Raw genomic sequence first — 20,868 nt, 5'->3', positions numbered from 1 at the left:
GATGGAAGTTCCAAAACTGCCAGGAGGCGCTCGCCCCGGCGGGCTCCTGGAAGGCTGGTCCCTGGAAGGGTCTGCTGGTCCTGACTTGGGCTGCAAACCCAGCACCACATTTTCAGCTAAAGACATTTGGACTCCAGGCAGATTTTTTTCATTTTAAAATGAGGTCAGTTGAAACAGTCTGCAGTGGGGTGAATTTGAACTTGGTCTTTGCCAGCTGTTTTCATTCTCAGAAGCACGTTGGTCTTAGAGTGCTGCTGCACTTTGCAGGGCTCGGAGCAGAACAAAGGTTGCGTAAGGAGAGTTGAGCTGAATTTCCATGGCCTTTCCCAAGGAGAGTCTGGGTCCGTCCACCTGACCTGGGGCTGGCCTGAGAACACTGCTCACCACCTGCTTCTGAGCGGCCAGACCCTGGCTGCCATGCTCCTTAGAGAAGGGGGAAGGTGGCCCCAGCAGAGGGAGGAGGAAATAGGCCTGTAGCAAATCTTGGAATTGTAGGGGTTTTCCCCACCAGTTGAGAGGATTAGAAAAAGCTTCCCCCCGCCCCCGCCAAAAGAACCATTTGGTCATCTGCTCCCTTCCTGGGCTGACCAGCAATGAGAAAGGAGGCCATCAGGGCCGTGGCAGTTTGTCCTGAACTCCTGCTGGATCAGGGTCCCTCCCGTGGTGGCCTGACTCAGAGGGGCCAGCGGGACCTTCGTCCTGCGCCAACGTGTGTCTGTGTTACAACTCTGACCGGCTTGAGGCTCCGCCTTTTTTTTTTTTAAAGATTTTATTTATTTATTTTTTTCCCCCCAAAGCCCCAGTAGATAGTTGTATGTCATAGCTGCACATCCTTCTAGTTGCTGTATGTGGGACGCGGCCTCAGCATGGCCGGAGAAGCAGTGCCTCTGTGCACGCCCGGGATCCGAACCTGGGCCGCCAGCAGCGGAGCGCGCGCACTTAACCGCTAAGCCACGGGGCCGGCCCTGAGGCTCCGCCTTTTAAAAGCAGAGTGACAGACTGGCGTGGAACGAGGCGTCCTGCAGGCCGCACAGGGTGCGGATGCCCAAGGAGATAGGGCAGCCTGAGGCCTGGCTGTGCTGGGAGGAGCTGCGGAAGGGAGGAGGGCTGTAGGCAGGGCATGCCTGAAATCCCGTTCTCTTCCCTTGAGAAGCCCCTCAGGGCGGCCCGCTGGTCGAACAGCACAGGGCACATGCCTTCAGCAGGACCCAGAGGAGGAGGACACCAGGAGGAGGAGGCACCGTTTGGGGTTTATTTAAACGACTCAAAAAGCTCTCAGTCAGTCATAGGGAGGTGGGTGCTTGGCTCCCTGTTTTCAGACGGGGGACACAAAAGGGTGTTGAGCCAGAACTGCACCAGGGAAGAGCCCCCCATAGTGCGCTTTACTCCTCCCCACCATGTGCCTGCCTGTGGCCTCTCCCCACCCCCTCCAGGAGCTCGCTGCCCCTGGGAGTTTGCTGCTTGCTTGGATGGTGAGTGGGTGGTGGGTGGTGGACACAGTCTAAGAGACTGTCTGGACACTTGCTGCAAGTGCTGTGAAGTGTCAAGGGCTCCAGAAACGTCCAGCAGTGGTGCCAGCCCCATGGAGCGAGCCAGGCAAGCAGGAGCATCAACCTCAGCCCTGCTGAGGCCTCACTGCTGCTGTCAGCTGACCCCACGGGGAGCTGGGGCCTGGGTGAGGCTGACTGTTGGACTGAAGGAGTGGAAGATGGAGGAAGAAAACGGTCAGGGCTGGCCGGCCCAAGTGAGGCCCCTGGCGCCTCCTCGGGGAGGGGCCCTTGGGACCTGCAGGGTCTCCAGCTTCCCCTCTGGCAGGCCCAAGAGTTATCCTTTCTCCTGAGGCCAGAGGGGCCCCAGAGATGGGCGGGGTCTCGGGGGCACAGCCCATCAGTGGGCCCGTGGAGTCGGACTGCCCCCTTAGTGCTCGGCGCTGTGCCAGGACCCCCAGGAAAGGGCCCGCAGTGAACGGACAGGCATGTGGACCTGTCAGAGACCATGACCGTGTGGGACCTGGGCGGCACCTCTGCTACGTTTAGGACAAGCAGACAGACAAGGACGCCTCCAGCTCCACACTCCGCACGGAGAGCCCTGGCTGTGGGCCACGGGGGAGAGGTGGGGTCTGGCGGGGGCGCTGGCCCTCCGTGTGGACGGGGTCTGCGCCATTGTGTGCAGGATAGCTGTGGTCACGCATCCTATGACAGTGAGGCCGTGAAAGCCAGGGGGCCACGTCGGAGGGGTCACCGCCAGGCCCCACCAGCAGAGGGGTGCAGACACCGGCAGGAGAGGCCAAGAACTTGGGGAGAGCACGCCAGAAGGACACATGGTCAGGACTGGACTTCGGGTGGGGTGGTGGCAGCGGGTCCCACTGAGGGGCAGGCTGGGGTGTGGGGGGTGGGCATGGGGCAGGGTCTGGGCACCCCACCCCCACCCCCGGGGGGCTTTGGCCTTGCTCGCTGACCCCACCAGCAGGAGAAGCCTGTTTCTCGCCAGTTGTCAGGTGACATCTGACATTTAGCAGGGACTTGAGTACTTTGATGTGACACAAGAAAACACTTGCTTTCAGAACAAAGTCTGGGAAGAGACCAAGCAATAAAGAGAAATTATGGTTTTTGCTACTTTAAAGTAGGAGCTGTGCCTGAGGCAGCTCCTTTCTGCCAAGACCTCCCATTTCCTGAATTAGGAGACACAACAGTTTATTGTCACGTTGACCTTAAAAATGAAACAGCCGGTTATTTCACCAGCAAGATGGGTTTACTCAGGAATACAGAGGAACTGCGACTCAAGGGACGAGAGGCTGCAGCAAACACCACAGGCAAGGCCAGCAAACAGAGGAGAGGAGCGTCCCTTTACAGAGAGGAAGGAGGGCATTGGGAGGGGCTGACTGGAGGAGAGCAGGAGTTCAGGGTGGTGACGGCCTCTCACTGGCTGAGCTGCGGGGCAAGGAGAATTCCTACTGGGCTGGTAATTGACGGTTGGTTCGTCTTGTTGGGTCTGTAATTGCCCTCCAGTGGCAGTGCGTGAGGGCTCCCTGGTTCTGGCCTCCCGACTCCGTTTGAAGTAAGGTCTCCTTTATTCTGTTTCCCAGTCTGGAGCCCAGAGGCGCCCTGGCGTGTGGGAGCCAGGAGCACAGCCCGCCTGCGGGGCCCAGCAAGCTGGAGGTCGAGTGGGGTGGGGTGCCCGAGCATGGGGTGCAGTAACTCCGCGTGGGCTCCTGCGGCTGTGGTGGCTCTGGGACGCATGAGAAGGAACCTGCAGGAAGGCGCCGGTCCCATCTCATCATGGCAGAAAGGCACATCCCTCTGCCTAGCACCAGGTCACAAATGGAGCGCTAATCCTGACAGCATGTCTCTGCAGAGACAGACAGACAACCAGAGAGTGGGAGGAATGACAAGAAGGTGAAGGTGAGGTGACTGTGGCTTTTAACAATTTTATTTTGCATTAACTTTTCAAAATTTGCAAATTTAGTTTTCCAAGTATTCTACTATATGCATATTTGCAAATATGCGTATTCTACTATATGCATAATTGTCTTTATAAACAGTAAAAAGCAATTAAAAAGCTAATAAAAATGAACAGTGGTGTAGTGGAAAGAACTAGGAGAAGACCCGGGTTCAGTCCTGGCTGAGCCTGTTCTTATCTGTGAAATGGACGGCAGTCCCCCTGGCTCTCCTGAGGGTCAGAGAGAATGGGCTATGGTGCCACTGGCCCCCTGGCCCCCTGGGGCACTCTGGCCTTTCCCCTCAGAGCCAGCATAGGACATGTGGGTATCCAGCCCCCCTGTTATGGTTGAATTGTGTCCCCTCAAAATTCATATGTTGAAGTCCTAGCCCCCAGGACCTCAGAATGTGGCTGTATTTGGAGGTAGGGTCTCTACAGAGGTAATCAAGGTAAAATGAGGTCATTAGGGTGGGCGCTGATCCAATCTGACTGATGTCCTTAGGAGAGGACATCAGGACACAGACACACACAGAGGGACGACCATGTGAGGACACAGAGAAGATAGCTGTCTATACACCAAGCCCAGGCTGGGTGTCCATCCGTCCGAGCTGGTGGTGGGAGAAGTTTGCACACCTCTGGGGCAGGTAGGGAGTGATTTCCAAGAAGAGAACAGAGTAGGCTGACGTCCTTTATGGACGTAGGTGCAACAGTCCTTAAGAAATGAGGGAAATGCAGCAGCACAGTGAACAGCAGAACGTGTGCTGCGTATGATCAGGTTTATCCCCGAGGTGCATGTGCACATGTCCGAGGACTTCTGTGGTGAGTGGTGGCTACTTATCCCTGCCCCGCTAAGGCCCATTAAAATGACAGTAATGGCATTAAAAAGGCAAAGGTGCTTACAGGCAAAGAGAAGGGAAGAGGGGGAAACATGCTTGGGAGACGGAAAGCAGATGCCGGGCATAACTGTCTAGCTGCCTGAGGAGGCCGAAGCCTGCGGCCGAGGAGCAGCCCCGAGCCTGGCTACAGAGCCCAGGGGGCTCTGGCCTGGAAACAGGATCACGGGGACGTCTTCATTAGAAGGGGTCAGACCCTGACCCTCTGGGGATCTGGGCCGCGGCAGCCTGGCGCCCACCCACAGGTGGGGACGGGATTTCTTCCTGACAGACTGGCCAAGAGGAGAGACCTTTGGGCCCTGGTCTTCCAGGCCCCCTGTTACCTGCAGTGAGGCCCACCATTCCCAGGGGTGCCCCCCCGCTCAGTTCCCAAACAGCTATTCAGTGCCTCACTCTTAAATATGAGCAGCAGTCCCAGATGCTTGAGAGAAGCTTCTGGGAGGAAAGACAGACACTGCATAAACAGGAAAGAAGGCATCCATAGAGATGATCATGTAGAAAAACAAGGACTAGACTGAGCCCTGAGGTCCTCAGAGGGCGAGAGGAGGAAAAACTCTTGGATGTTGTTAAATTTTGATAGTAGAAGTGAATAATTCAATGAAAGAGTTGCAAACTAAAGTTCAGGAAATCTCCCTAAAAGGCAGAGAAGAGGAAAGATAAGAAAATTAGAGGTACTTCCAGGAAGCCTACCATGTAAGTCAGAGTAGTTCCAGGAGGAGAGAATGGAGAACAGAGAGGCCAGGACATTATCAAGGAAAAACACAAGGACGTGTCCCAGAAATGAAGGACGTGCACACACGTGGACCCTGTACCGTCCATCCTTCTGAGACCCTGGCTGCTGTTAGGGGAAGATCCCCCAGGAGGAGAAGAAAACCTACGTGCGGTTCGGAGTCAGGTGGCTTCAGACCTCTCAGCACCAACACCAGGAGCTAGAAGACAGCAGAGGACCATCATCATCACGTATCTGGGAATGGCTTCTCACCTCTAGCCCATACACAGCCAGACTGCAGCCAAGGGTTAGTGCCCAGTGAAGACACTTCCAGACAACCACAGACTTGTTAAATGTTCCTCCCTTGCAGTTCTTCTCAGGAAGCTCTTGGAGAATGTGCTCCTCTAGAACCAGGAGGGAAACTGAGAAAGGTGAAGACTTGGAAGTCGGGAAGTGCAGGATGCACCAGGAGAGAAACAGGAAGGGCATCCCAGGACGACAGCGGGGCCCAGGGCTGGAGAGCAGCCATCCAGATTGAGGCAGGAGGGCAGAGGCTGGAGAAGGGCTGTCTCTAAGAGTAAGTGATAGGCTTCCAGGCTTGTTTGAACTTACTGAGAGAGGTGTTGTGCTGTCAGCATCCCATTAATGATGACAACGTAGAAAATCCAGCAGTGAAGAAATACTGTAAATTTCTCTTTAACCCTTCCCCCTCCCATTGCTTAGGTAGGATAATTTCTATTGGTCTGTCTTCAGATTCACTGACTCTTTCACCTGCCATCTGCAATCCGCTGTCAAGCCCAGTCAGTGAATTTTTCATTTCAGTGATTATGCTTTTTATTAGAGAATTACCATTTATTCTTTTATATAGTTTCATGTAATTTCCATTTATCCTTTTCTGTTTACTCATTAAGACCATATTTTCCTTTACCTTTTTGAACATTTTCCATTCATTCTTTGGACACACAATAGTTGTGTTTAAGTCTTTGCTAAATACGACATCTGTGCCACCTTGGAGTTGCTTTCTGTTATCTGTTTTTTTTTTTTTTTTTTTTTTTGTGAGGAGATCAGCCCTGAGCTAACATCCACCAATCCTCCTCTTTTTTTGCTGAGGAAGACGGCCCTGGGCTAACATCTGTGCCTATCTTCCTCCACTTTATATGGGAGGGCGCCACAGCATGGCTTACCAAGCAGTGCGTCTGTGCGCGCCCGGGATCCGAACCAGCGAACCCCGGGCCGCCGCAGCGGAGCGCGCGCACTTAACTGCTTGCGCCACCGAGCCGGCCCCTGTTATCTGTTTGTTTTTTTTGTATTTCTTCCCTTTGACTATAGGTCATATTTTCCAGTTTCTTTGTAGATCTTGTGATTTTTATATCATATTTAGAACATGGTGAATGATACATTGTAGAGACTTTGGATTCTGTTATCGTCCTCTGATGAATGTTGATTTTTGTTCTAGTAGGCAGTTAATTTCTAGCTGATTCCCTTGACCTGGGGGGCGTGGATTGACACTTTGTTGGCATGGATCTTTATCGTGGTGGTACTCAACCTACAAAGTGTCCCCCTGTGGATTCTGTTGGGACTTGGCTTAGATTTTGGCGAGTGAGTCTAGAGTGGGTCTCACTCTGGGCGTGGTCCTAAGGTGTGGCCTTTCTGGAGCATCAGCTAGATGCCAAGGTGTGGACTGGGCTGGGCTCCAGTGTGCACAGCCCTACATCACTGTTAGTGTCTCTGTTGCACTCTCGGCCCTGGGGCAGCTGCTCTTGGGAGCTTTGGGGGTTCTGCATGGCTCATATGCACTTCTGGGTTGCCCCGTAAGTCCCTCCTGCTGGCGCCCTGTCCCGAAGACGCGCCACCGCCTCCTCTGGCTGGTGGGGTGCTATGTTCGCCAGGCTCTGGGTCAGTGGTCTTGGCTGGGAGATCACCCCCAGGTGGGAGCCAGCCATCCTGGGGCCCATCTCGGGCACTGCCCCGCTGTCAGGAAGCACAGTCATGTGTTGCCTGTTGTCCACAAGTCGGCTGCCTAAAATATGTTGTCTGGTTGATGTTGTTTGCAGTGGGAGGGCCAGCCTGGCACCGGTCACTCCAGGTGGCTGGAGCAGAAGTCTGGAGCAAACTGTCCAAGAAAGAAAAATAACCACAGTCCACAGGCAGCTCAGCTGTGGACATTGTTTACGTGGTTATGCTTGGGTCTTCCATCAGCTGTGAGTCAGTGGAAGATGCTCACAGAACTGTTTTAGGAGGTTGCGGGATGTGGGGGGCACTGGGGTACCTCAGTGAATGCTGACCCTGAAGCTGGTCAGTCCCACGTGAGACTGGAGACTCCCGAGGTCACCATATCCATGTGTTATACTGCAGATCCCCAAAGGAATAGCCAAGGGAGTTCCTGAGAGTGGCCGCCTCTGGGTGGGAACTGGGGGAAGCAAGCACAGCAGGTTCTCTCCCAGCCTGTGTTCGGATCTGGGGCTTACGCGGCAGCCGTGTGTACGTTACTGTGGTGCAGACGGAAACTGCATACGAGAAGGCAGTCTTTATAAGGCCTCACGTGAACAGATTAGAGGAGGAAAAATAGGATGATCTCCACCAAAGTAGAACAGTGTCTTATATCAAACATACATTCACAGGAACCCTGTTGGCCACCTGGATTTGGCTACAGTTTGTTGCCAGCCTGGATTATTTAGAGCTGGGTGTGCCTGTGTGGGTTAGCTCGTGGGTCCTCGTGGCAGGTCCACCTCTGAGGTCAGCGCTAAGCATCCCCAGGTCCAGCAGGGAAAGCCAAAGCCACCTGGGCCCCCCACACCTCCGAGACCACAGAGGTGGGCCCTGCGTGGGCTGCCCATTGGGGTCTGCTCTCCCTTCTGTGTGGAGCCTGCAGCCTAATTGTCCCTCTCCATTAGTTCCTCACTCCTCGAGCTGCATGCTGCCTTCCACGGCCCTGCCCTGAGGATGGACCCGGGAGACCCTGCTGCCGGAGACCCCGCTGCTGGAGGCCCAGCTGGTGACCTCACTGGTGACCCTGCTGTTGGTGAGTGCCAGTCCACAGTCCGTGCCCCTCACGTCCCCTAGTTCAGCTGGGCTGCACTTGGCAGGGCCGGGTGTGGGGTGTGAGCATGGGTCTGTGTGTGGGGTGTGAGCACAGGTCTGTGTGTGGGGTGTGAGCACAGGTATGTGTGTGGATGGTGCATGTGCAGGGTCCATGTGTGGGGTGTGTGTGCGGGATGCGCGTGTGTGTGCAGACTGCGTGTATGTGTGGGGTCTGTGCTTAGGGCACATGTGTGGGCACTGGGCAGGGATCCCAGCTGGGAGGGCTCCGGGCACTGTGGCTCTGTGTGGGGCTGGGGCACATGTGGCAGCCTCAGGTGTGGATGCGAGTGCACAGGTGGCCGCCAGCACAGCCTTCCTGTCCTGACGGCTGCAGGCGGGTGCTCCCCTTTGCCCCAGGAAGGGTCCTGCCAGCCCTCGGGGTACAGGACTGTGGCCTCATCGTCCCACAGTGGCTGCCTGCCGGCCCCTTGCTTGATGACTGAGACAGAGGCCTGGCTGTGACCGGACAGACACTGAAGTATGGGGGAGCAGGGGTGCTTGTGGACTGGTGGGAACGATGGGCTTTTCTCTGAATCCTGGCACTGTACCCCACACTAAGTCTGCTGTCCCGGAGTTCTGGGCTGGACAGAAAGGCATTTTATCTGTCTTGCCAAGAAGGAGAGAGGAGGAGGGAACTGGGACGCGTCTGAAAAACAAAGGGCCCTGGGCCAGGCGCTGCGAGCATGGGAGGCAAGGACTCACATGGCACCTCCACTCGCACCCAGGCCCTGAGGAGGGGTGGTGTAGGGCACGGACCCTGGGTCCTGACCGGGGATGAGGGGCCTGTCTGGGCACAGAAGCCCCTGAGTGGGGGACGCATTTTCACTTTGGTGGCTGTAGATGTGATCAGCAAAATGCTGTTTTCTCATTTCTGCCCTAAGAACTGGTCACAAGAGTCCCAGCACACCTCTTTTGTACTGGGCAGCCACTGTCCCCAGATGTGCCCCACAGTGGCCTCCAAACCATGTCATCACTTTTGGGGGGTCTGTTCTGGCCATCATCCAACTGGAGATAGGAGCATGGACCCAGCGGCTGAGGGGGCAGGGTCCCAGGGGCTGGGGGGACAGGGTCCCAGGGGCTGGGGGACCAGGGACCCAGGGCCAGTGTGGGGAGGGCAGGACCCCGGGGCTAGAGGGTGGCAGGTGGTACCCATGGGAGACATGGGCACATGGGGCATCTTCAGGCCCCCAGGAAGGACCCCTGCCTCACCCTGGGTGGTGTGTCAGGCCCTCCTGTGTCTGCCCATGTCACCAGGCTGCATGTGGGGTGGGGCCAGCACTGATGTCACACCTGAACATCGCACCTGAACTGCCTGAGCGTGGGCAGAGCAGGGCCTCCTCTCCAGGGTCTTCCAGGCCTCACCCCTCGCCTGCTGGAGCTGACAAAGGGGCAGACCACCCGGAGTAGTGCTGCGGGGGCTGGGCAGTGTTTCATGTCCTTTTATTCTCTGTGCTGCCTGGAAGGCCGGGCACTGCAGAAGGCCTCCCGCAGTCACCCCGGATTGGTGCAGACCAAGGGTCTGTCGCAGGGTTGTCTCCTTTTTCCTGAGGCTGCCCCCTCCATCCCTGCCTCTGCTCAGGCTGCCCAGGCGCTTGTGCCACTGTGACCCCTCCCCCTCCGCTGGGCTTGGCCGTGGGAGTCTGGACCCACCCAGAAGGCGCCACAGCCCCCTGGGGGAGCCGCCACCCTGCCCTTCACAGCTGAGGCCCTCTGCCTTGGTTTCTCCCCAAAACAGCTGCTCCTACTACAAGCCCAAATTCTTCGCAGGCGGTCTCTGCAGGCTCGAGGGGCTTAACACTCTGCGTGTCTGCTGTGTTGGGGGTGTTGTGGGCGATGCAGATGCAGTGCCACGTGAGATCCAGTCTCTGCAGGCTGTGGACTACATACCCCAGGGCGGAAGAGGAAACCGAGGCTGGAGGGGCAGGGCTCCTCCCAGGCCGGGACCTCGAGTCCAGTTGGAGAGTGGGGTGCCTGGCCTCCTGGGGGTGCTGCCCCTGCGCCGGGCTGGGGTCTTCTGGTGGGAACACGGGCAGCTGGGAGAACCCCCAGAGAGTGAGCAAAGTCCTGTCCCTTTCTGCAGGTGGTGGGGAACCGGGACCCCGACGGCCCCAGCTGAGCCTCCTCCCAACTTCTGTGCCCACCCACCAGGGTCCTGGGAGGATTGTGGAGTCGGCCCCTCATCTCCTGTGGGGTCATCCACAGGTGCACACAGCCCACTCCACGTGGAGACTCTCCAGGGCAGGGCGCCTAGGCACCTGCCTTTCCCCTCAGCGCACAGGGCAGACTCGCATCCTGCTCAAGATTCCTTAGGCCTTCAGCCAGCACTTTTGCCCCCTGCCCCCCACCTGTGGTTCTTCAGGCCCTTGACACCCACCCTGCTGTGACTCCTGGATCAGACACAGCCCCCCATATCAGACACAGCTTTGCCCTGGAATAGACACAGCACCCCCTGGAATAGACAGCACCCCCTGGAATAGACACAGCACCCCTGGAACAGACGTGGCCCCCCTGGAATAGCACCCCTCGGAATAGACAACACCCCCTGGAATAGACACAGCCCCCTTGGAATAGACACAGCACCCCCTAGAATAGACACAGCTCCCCCCCACCCCGGGAACAGACACGGCCCCCCCGGATCAGACACAGCCCACTCAGATCAGACACAGCCGCCTGGCATAAACATGCCCCCCCTTGAAATAGACACAGCACCCCCTGGAATAGACACAGCCCCCCCCGATAGAACAGACACGGCACCCCCTGGATCAGACACAGCTTCCCCTGGAATAAACACTCCCCCCCCGGAATAGACACAGCACCCCCTGGAATAGACACAGCCCCCTGGAACAGATATGGCACCCTCTGGATCAGACACAGCCCACTCAGATCAGACATAGCCCCCCTAGATCAGACATGGGCCCCTGCAATAAACATGCACCCCTTGAAATAGCACCCCCTGGAACAGACACGGCCTCCTTGGAATAGACACAGCACCCCCTGGAACAGACACGGCACCCCTGGAATAGACACGGCCCCCCTGGAACAGACACACCCGCTGGAACAGAAACAGCCCCCCTGGAATAGACATGGCCCCCTTGGAACAGACACGGCACCCCCTGGAACAGACACGGCACCCTCTGGATCAGACACAGCCCACTCAGATCAGACACAGCTTCCCCCTGGAATAGACACAGCCCCCCTGGAACAGACACGGTGCCCCTGGAGTAGACAGCACCCCCTGGAACAGACACGGCCCCCCTAGATCAGACATAGCCCACTCTGATCAGACACAGCCCCCTGGAATAAACACGTACCCCCTTGAAATAGACAGCACCCCCTGGAATTGACACAGCTCCCCCATGGAACAGACACAGCACCCTCTGGATCAGACACAGCCCACTCAGATTAGACACAGCCTCCCTAGATCAGACGGCCCCCTGGAATAAACATGCCCGCCTTGAAATAGCACCCCCTGGATCAGACACAGACCCCATGGAACAGACTTGGCACCCCCTGGGTCAGACATGCCCCCCCCGGAATAAACATGCCCTCCCTGGAATAGATAACAGCTCCCTGCCCCTGAAATAGACACAGCCCCCCTGGAATAGACACAGCCCTCCTGGAATAAACATGCCCCCTGGGAATAGCCACAGCCCCACCTGGAACAGACACGGCCACCCTGGATCAGACATGGCTTCCCCCGGAATAAACATGCCCCCCAGAATAGATATAGCACCCCCTGGAATAGACACAGCCGCACCTGGAACAGACATGGCCCCCCAAGAATGGACATAGCTCCCCTGGATCAGACACGGCACCCCCTAGAACAGATGCAGCCCTCCCAGAATAGACATGGCCCCCCGGATCAGATGGCCTCCCCTGGAATAAATATGCTCCCCCTGGAATAGATGTAGCAGCCCCTGGCCCGCCTTGTGCAGCCCGGTCACCTGGCCTGTTCGGGGTGTCCAGCTCTGCTGACAAGGCCAGCCTTAGGAAGGCCTCTGAGAGACCTCAGGCCAGGCCAGCCCTCCTTGGCGGGCATCTCTACACCAGGGTCTGGGGTCGCACCCCCCAGGATGCTTCTGGACCCTCTACTGGTTTTGCCACTGAGGAGGACCCTCCTCATCTGTGGCCTCTGGAACTCTGACACCCCCGAAACCCCATGGCTTCAGTTTGCCCTGGACTATCTCGAGGGAAGGCAAAGTGCCAGCATCGGAGGGTCGGCCTCCGGGTAATCTAAAGAGTGTCCGCTTGGCCTCCTCTGGCCTTCCTGCTGCTGGAGAAAGAGGTGGGCCACCCAGGAAAGGCGGCCTTTTCCTCTCGTCCTCTCCTCTCCCGGGGCCAAGAAAACATTCTCTAACTAAAACGTCAACTGGGCTCAAAGACTGCTGCTCTCCTGAAAACCTGGCCTTTGCGTGCGCAGACGTGGCTAGATCAGAAAAGCTGTGTCCCTGAAGTCCGGCTGGTTCGGGTTTCGGGGGGCACTGGATTGCCCTTCGTGGGGAAGTTGGGAAGTCTGGCAGACAGAGTTAAACCTTTCTCAGCACGGAGGGGGGCAGGTGCAATGTTCCAGGAAGCCCATTCCTCCCTCTCCAGCCTCACAGACTTGTGCTAAACTCCGCGCCCTCCAGCGGCTTCCTTGGAGCAAGGCCCTCCCAGGGGCTGGGGGCTGCCTGCCTCATCTGCTGGTCACTGCCTGGCTGGCTCAGGTGTTGGGGGAGGGCTCCCCGTGGCCCCTGGGGCTGTGGAAACACCCTTGGGCTATGACAAGAGGGAGGCCATGAAAACAGGCGACACAGCCCCTTGCTAGGAGAGAGGGCTCACTTTCCTGCCTGTGTGACCATGGGCAAGTTGCTAACACTCTCTGTGTTTCCTTGTCTGAGAAGAACAGTGCTGATACTCAGTTCCGTGTATGAGTACTGGATGAAAATCCACTGGAACATCAAGCTGTGAGGGTGTCCTTGTGATCGCGTCTAGTCTTTGATCTAGGTGGAATTTATTTTGCTGAGACAGGAGGTATGGGTCCAGCTTTGCTGTATTTCTAGAAGACCATTCAGATGTCCCAACAATACTCGGTGAACAGCGCCCCACTGATCGTGTGCTGAACTCCCCTGTGTTTCAGGGTCTCTCCAGCTTTCTGTTCTGCTCCTTTTTGTCTGTTCACGTGCCGATTCCACGTGTTTCAGTGGCTGTGGTTTCTTGATGTTTGATATCTGGCAGGACCAAAAATCCCTCCTCGCTCTTTTTTCAGTTTCCTGGGTTTTTTCCATACAGACATCAGAATGGGCTTGATTGGTTCCACAAAGATCCTGTTGGAGTTATTATTATTTTTTTTATGAGGAAAATCGCCCTGAGCTGACATCTGTGCCAGCCCTCCTCTATTTTGTATGTGGGTCGCAGCCACAGTCTGACCGCTGACGAGTGGTGTAGGTCCGCACCCGGGAACCCAGCCAGGGTTGCTGACACGGAGCGCCCTGAGCTTAACCACTAGGCTGCGGGGCCAGCCCCACTGTTGGAGTTCTCACTGGATTTCATTACATCTGTGCTGGACTCCTGGGCACCCGGGACCTTCTCTCCTGTGGTGTGAGGGCCCTGCAGCTTCTCTGACGCCCTCGAGCATGGCTGAGGAAGAGGGCGGCCTTTCTCAGGGGCCCTGCGCCACATGAGTGAGGGCCCCTCGGGAGGGGTGAGCCGTCCCCACCCCATCTGAGTTTCTGATTCTTTTGTCCTCAGATTGTTTTCTTTTTTTGTTTTTGTGAGGAAGATCGGCCCTGAGCTAACATCTGCCAATCCTCCTCTTTTTGCCGAGGAAGACTGGCCCTGGGCTAACATCCGTGCCCATCTTCCTCCACTTTATATGGGACGCCGCCACAGCATGGCTTGCCACGCAGTGCGTGGGTGCGTGCCCGGGATCCGAACCGGCAAACCCCGGGCCGCCGCAGCGGAGCACACGCACTTAACCGCTTGCACCACCGGGCCGGCCCCCAGATTGTTTTCTTTTTAATAGATCTTGTACATTTTTTGTTACTTCCAAAACTAGGTGTGTCACCATTTAAAATTCTTGTTGTTAGCAGCGTCTTCTCTTCAGCAGATTTCCCTGCTTGCGAACGAAACCTGGGCTGTGTGCTGATTCGCGTGCACTCACCTGAGCAGACCCCGCTGCGGGGGAGCTCTCCCTACTTTGCCTGGTCCCGTCCACAAAAGGCGAGGGGTGGCTTCTCCCTCTGGGGTTCAGCGTCTCTCTCCGTCTCGCGCCTCTGTGTGGACGCCCCATCCCGGCTGTGTGCCGGCCTGATGCTTAGGGCACCTGTTCTGAGGACAGGAAGGTCAGTGTTGGAGGCTCAAGGTTGGCCGGATGAAGCAAGATGACCACGTGCAGGCACCTTGTCACCCCGCTTCCCAGAGGGGTGTGGGCACTTGGGGCAGCCCAGTGTGGATAGACTTACGCTGCCTGCCGGGTCTGGGTGCCATGGGTGGGGGGCTCTGAGGGGTTTCTGAGCAGGGGCGTTTGGATTTGGGGGCTCACGGGAATACCTGTCTCCTCGCCTGCCACCTCTGTCCTCGCTGTGCCCCCGCTTGGGAAGGTCCAAGCCCACCCATCGTGTCCCAGCCCCACCCGAGACCAGGGACCTAGAGGGCAGGTGGGTGGGCTGGAGAGAGTGCCGGCCCACCTCTGCAGGGGAACTGTGTGCCCCCTTCCCTGGGAGGCAGGAGGCCGCCTGCTACCACAACTCTCCTGGGTGTCGCTGCAGAGGGGGCTCCCTCGGCAGGTGGTGTGATGGGCAGTGCAGGAGTGTGGCGGCCTCTCAGAAACGGGCTTTTGGGAGGTGCTGCCGGGTCTGCAGATGCGATGGGTCTCCTGCTGCGGCCCTTTCTCAGGCTGATGGCCAGGGTGGGCCCCTCTGCTCCGCTCGCTGGCAGTTCCACTGCCTGCCAGCAGGGGCCTGAGGGCGGGCAGGGTCAGGACAGCCATTCCTGGGGCTGAAAGAGGTGGCCGTTGTGATGACCACAGGTGTCCTGGTCCCACCCTCATGGCCTTCAGGCCACCCCACAGAGAGGGCGGGTCTGGTCTGGGCAGCTGGGGCTCAGCGTCTGGTGCTGCCCCAGCCGGTGCCTATGGAAGTACAGACCAGCTGTGGGACCTTTGCAGCCAATTCCCTGGTTGCGGGGTCCCACAGGGAGGGCTGAGGGGCCCACGAGAGTCCTGGCCCCGGGGGGGCTTCGTGGACACACGTGTAGCAGGCTCCCTGCAGGGAGGCCAGGTGTCCACTGCCCAGCTCAGCCACACCAGCCAGTTTCTGAGACCGCGTTGCCCCCAGCTCCACCGTTTTCTATTTTATTTCTGTCCACCAGCCTCATGACAGATAGTAACAGGAGGTCTTCATAGAAGTTAACTTAGCAGCTGAATGTTTTTCCAGAGTGTGTCAGTTTCTTAAAGGAAAGGTGGCTAAGTTAGCTGAGTGTGTTCTGGATGAAGTGGTGTCTGCCGGTTTTGCCCTTCCCTGACCCTGCGACCCTCCTCCTCGCCTAGGCCATCTCACTTGCCCCCTGGAGGCAGCCCAGCAGCTCTCAGTGTCCGGTGGGCACTGGGGAAGCATGAGGACACGGAGGACATGAGGACGGAAGGGCAGGTCAGAGGGTGGGCCATCCCTCTCTGCCTGCCCCCACTCCTGCATGTGTGGGGAAGGGTGCTGGGCAGGGAGAGATGGCCCCGAGATGGCCCCTGGTGTGGACGTTGATTCTTGAGCTTGAGTTTCTTTCCCGCGTCCTGGACACAGCTGCCCCACCTCCTCCACCCCCCACATGCTCCTAGGGCGGGGTCAGGGGTCAGGCTCCAGGCCTGAGGCTGTCTGCCCGCCCATCCCAGGTCCAAGACATCAGGGCAGCATTAGCTGTGGACTTGGGCCTGGGGCTGTGCGGCAGGCTGATGTCCACCCTGCGGACAGAGGGCCGCTGTGCTAGCCCCAATTTCGGGGAGCGAGGACCCAGCCCCTCCAGCTGCCTGCCAGGCCCTTCAGAGGAACAGCGCCCTGCGCCCGCCGTTCCTGTCAGTGGGTGGGAGGTGTGCCCATGCCACGCCCACGTATAGCCGTGCCCACGCCCGTCTACATAGCCCTGCCCCGCCCATACCTGCCCATACGTGTCTGCCCACACCTCCCCCGCCTGCCCACCCCTCCCCAGGTGCCCTCCAGCTCGGGCTTCTAGGGTCTCCCAGCAGCTACGCGTGCTACCGACCATAAGTGTTTGTGTGTGCGTGTGGCCCTGGCACCATCTGGTGGTCGGTCACTATGCGGTGTCCATCAAGCCCCAGGCCACAGCCTAGAACAAGGCCAATGCGATCACTACCAGGAGCTGGTAGCATCATGAGGGGACAGACGGTAAAACAACAGCCCATGTGCTGAGTCGGCCGTGGTGGCTGGGCCGAGGGCAGGTCCAGGGGAGAGCACGGCAGGGCTGGCGGGTCATCCGTGCTTGGGAAGCAGTGGGCAGGCCTAGGGTCTGAGTGATAGGGCGGAGGCTGGGAGGGCTGTGCTGGGCTGTGGCTTTGACCCCAAAGGGCGCCGGGCCCTGGGGAGTTGTGAAGGGAGGAGCAGCCCAGCCTGGCCCGTGTCTGTAGGATTTCCTCGGGCTGTGAGCGCTCTGTGGGCACAAGAGGGGAAGCAGGGAGACCGCTCAGGCAGCTGGACCGCAGGTGGGGACCGAGGACCAGGTGTGACAGGACAGGCTGTTTTTCACGTGCCCCTTCACGCCCCTTGCCCACTGTCCTATGGGTGGTCCTTTTGATTGTGGACTCCTTTATGTGTGTCCTCAGGAGACCTGCCCACCCCAGGTTGTCAGGGTCTCCAGGTGTCCTCCAGAAGCCCATTTTCCCGTCTCTCTCACTTGGACCTACAGTCCCGGACGGACATTTGTAGATGTGAGGCAGGCGTGACATTTCAGCATTCTCAACAAGACCACAGTTTCCCAGACTCTGGGGCCCAACTGGTCACGCAACGGGGTCCCATGTGTGCCCAGCCCAGCTTGGGGTCTTTACGCCGGTCCGTGTCTGCCCCTCCCTGGGCTGGCACCTCGGCCTTAATTACTGGGGCTTTGAGGTAACTCGGCCTTGGGTGGGGCAGGCCTCTTGCCTCCCGGGATTTCCGTCTGTCTGCAGAGTCAGCTGTTAAGACAGGTGCTTGCAGGCCTACCCACACTCACACTTGCACACGCACCCTGACACACCCACCCTGACACACTCACCACACATAGCCACACCTTGACACACCGCTGCTGTTTTGATTGGAATAGTATAGAATCTATAGATTGATTTTGGAATAATTGACAACTTTACATCCTTGATTTTATGGTATAGCCCTTCCTTAATTAGGTCTTTCTCTTTTTGTTTTTATTTTTAAAGACTTTATTTTTTTTTAGCAGTTTTAGATTCACAACAAAATTAAGAAAGTACAGACATTTCCCGCATACCCCCCTACACCCCCCCACATGCACAGCCTCCTCCTATTATCAACATCCCCCACAAGAGGGTCCATTTGTTCCAATCAGTGGACCTGCACTGGTGCGTCACAGCCACCCATAGTCCGTGGTTTACGTTAGGGTTCACTTTTGTGGTGTACGCTGTGGGTTTGGACGAATGTGCAATGACATGTGTCCATCAATGTAGTACGATACGGAGTGTTTTCACTGCCCTAAAAAGCCTCTGTGCTCCTCCTGTTCATCCTCCCACCTCCCAAACCCTGGCTGCCACTGATCTATTTACTGTGCCTGTAGTTTGGCCTTTTCCAGAATGTCATAGAGTTGGAATCACACTGGGTGTGGCATTATCAGATTGGCTTCCTTCACTTGGCGTAAGCGCAAAGGTTCCTCCGTGTCTCTTCATGGCTCCATAGCTCATGTCTTTTTAGTGCTGAATGACATTCCATTTATGGATGGACCAGAGTTTGTTTACCAGAGTAATGATGTTTTTATTTTTTCCTTTCCAAGTTTTGTGCTTTTATTTTCTCCTTCTTGCTGCACTGCTGTGCGAGGACCTCCAGGGCCGTGTTGATGGACAGTGGGGTGTCCTCTTGTGGTTTCCTGTCACAGCAAACACTGTCAGCGTGAAGTTTGCTGAGGTTTTTTTTTTTGATGTCATAATAGTGTACAACATTGTGAACTTTGAGTTGTACATTATTGTTTGTCAATCACCATATAAATGCATCCCTTCACCCCTTGTGCCCACCCCCCAACCCCCTTCCCCCGGTAACCACCAAACTGTCTTTCTGTTCTTTCTGTGTGTTAGTTTATCTTCCACATATGCGTGAAATTATGCAGTATTTGTCTTTCTCTGTCTGGCTTATTTCGCTTAACATAATACCCTCCAGTCCATCCATGGTGTTGTGAATGGGAAAATTTTGTCTTTTTTTATGGCTGAGTAGTATTCCATGGTATATATATACACCACATCTTCTTTATCCACTCATCGCTTGATGGACACTTGGGTTGCTTCCACTTCTTGGCTATAGAGAATTTTCCTGTAATTTTCCTTCTTTGTATTGTCCTTGTCTGGCTTTGGTATCAGGGTGATGTTGGCCTCATAGAATGTGTTAGGAAGGGTTGCATCTTCCTCTATTTTTTGAAATAATTTGAGAAGCATAGGTATTAAATCTTCTTTGCATGTTTGGTAAAATTCTCCAGAGAAGCCATCTTGTCCTGGACTTTTTATTTTTTGGGAGGTTTTTGATTACTGTTTCAATCTCTTTACTTGTGATTGGTCTGTTCAGATTCTCTATTTCTTCTTGATTCAGTTTTGGGAGGTTGTATGAGTGTAAGAATTTATCCATTTCTTCTACATTGTCTAGTTTGTTGGCATATAGCTGTTCATAGTATTCTCTTATAATCTTTTGTATTTCTGTGGTGTCCATTGTAATTTCTCCTCTTTCATTTCTAATTTTATTTATTTGAGGCTTCCCTCGTTTTTTCTTAGTGAGTCTGACTAAGTGTTTGTCAATTTTGTTTATCTTCTCAAAGAACCAGCTCTTAGTTTCATTGATCCTTTCTACTGTTTTTTTTTTGTTTGTTTCATTCATTTATTTCTGCTCTAATTTTTATTATTTCCCTCCTTCTGGTGACTTGGAATTTGTTTGTTCTTCTTTTTCTAATTCTGTTAGGTGTAGTTAAACGTTGGTTATTTGGGATTTTTCTTGTTTGTTAAAGTGGGCCTATTATTGCTATGAGTTTCCCTCTCAGGACTGCTTTTGCTGCATCCCATATGAATTGGTATGGTGTATTTTCATTTTCATTTGTCGCCAGATATTCTTTGATTTCTCCTTTAATTTCTTCACTGATCCATTGGTTGCTCAGTAGCATGTTATTTAGTCTCCAGATCTTTGTCACTTTCCTGGGTTTTTTTTCATAGTTGATTTCTAGCTTCATGACATTATGGTCGGAAAAGATGCTTGTTATGATTTTAATCTTCTTAAATTTATAGAGACATGCCTTGTTTCCCAGAATATGATCTATTCTTGAGAATGTTCCATGCACACTTGAGAAGAATGCGTAATCTGCTGTTTTTGGATGGAGTGCTCTATATATATCTATTAAGTCCATCTTGTCTAGTTTTTCGTTTAAGTCCACTATTTCCTTATTGACTTTCTGTCTGGATGATCTGTCCATTGATGTAAGTGGGGTGTTAAGGTCCTCTACTATTATTGTGTTGTTGTTGATATCTCCTTTTAGATTTGTTAATAGTTGCTTTATGTACTTTGGTGCTCCTGTGTTGGGTGCATATATATTTATAAGTGATATATCTTCTTGGTGGGGTGTCCTTTTTATCATTATATACTGCCCCTCTTTGTCTCTCATTACCTGTTTTATCTTGAAGTTGACTTTGTCTGATATAAGTATGGCAACACCTGCTTTCTTTTGATTGCCATTAGCTTGGAGTATTGTCTTCTATCCCTTCACTCCAAGCCTGTGTTTGTGTTTAGAGCTGAGATGTGTTTCCTGGAGGCAGCATATTGTTGAATCTTGTTTTTTAATCCATCCCACCACTCTCTGTCTTTTGATTGGAGAATTCAATCCATTTACATTTAGAGTGATTATTGATATATGAAGGCTTAATGTTGCTACTTTATCGCCCATTTTCCAGTTCTTTTCCATTTGCTTTGTTTCTTGTCCCATGTGTTACAGACTACCAATTCAATTTGGTAGTTCCGTATGATGATTTTCTTAGCTTTCTTTTTATTTATCGTATGTGTCTCTTTTCTGTTTATTTGTTTACTGGTTACCGTGAAGTTTGTATAAAAAATCTCATAGATGTGATAGTCCATTTTCTGATGGCCTCTCCTTTCCTTAGACTAAGTCAATTTCATCCCTTTTTTCTTCACCTTCTAAGTTATTATTGTCACAATTTATTCCATCTTGTGTTGTGAGTTTGTGTTTAAAGTTATGGGGTTATATTTATTTTTGGTGTTTTCCTTCCCTTAATCTTTGATGTTATAATTAAGTGTTTGCTAACCTATTCTGATAGAGAGCTGCAATTTTTCTGGTTTTGTCTACCTATTTTTCTCCTTGTTCAAAGCTTTGTATCGTCTTTCTCTTTTTTCCTCAGGCCTTCTTGAGCATTTCTTGTAGTGGGGGTCTTGTGGCAATGAACTCCCTTAGCTTTTGTTTACCTAGGATGGTTATTATTTCTCCATCATATCTGAAGGATATTTTTACTAGATAGAGTATTCTTGGCTGAAAGTTTTTGTCTTTCAGAATTTTGAATAT

At 54.4% G+C, this 20,868-nt stretch overlaps 1 protein-coding gene across 6 annotated transcripts in view; it reads left to right on the top strand.

Annotated features, from left to right (window-relative positions):
* Positions 1-20,868, top strand: part of EXD3 (exonuclease 3'-5' domain containing 3) — a 106,152-nt gene that overhangs the window by 18,914 nt on the left and 66,370 nt on the right. For 5 of the 6 annotated variants that reach the window (XR_009215940.1, XM_058524587.1, XM_058524588.1 and 2 more), the window contains one exon: positions 7,935-8,062. Coding sequence is in view for 5 of the 6 variants with exons in the window: in XM_058524587.1 (XP_058380570.1) it covers positions 7,984-8,062 (79 nt within the window). In the remaining variant the exon portion in view is untranslated. Of the gene's footprint in view, positions 1-3,240; positions 3,402-7,934; positions 8,063-20,868 lie in introns of those variants that run through there. The other variant, XM_058524586.1, reaches the window with a different exon arrangement.

The sequence above is a fragment of the Diceros bicornis genome, chromosome 28 (assembly GCF_020826845.1).
Source record: "Diceros bicornis minor isolate mBicDic1 chromosome 28, mDicBic1.mat.cur, whole genome shotgun sequence".
NCBI classification, from domain to species: domain Eukaryota; kingdom Metazoa; phylum Chordata; class Mammalia; order Perissodactyla; family Rhinocerotidae; genus Diceros; species Diceros bicornis.
Note: the sequence above shows the minus strand (reverse complement) of the source record. Positions and strands in the feature narration are given on the sequence as shown.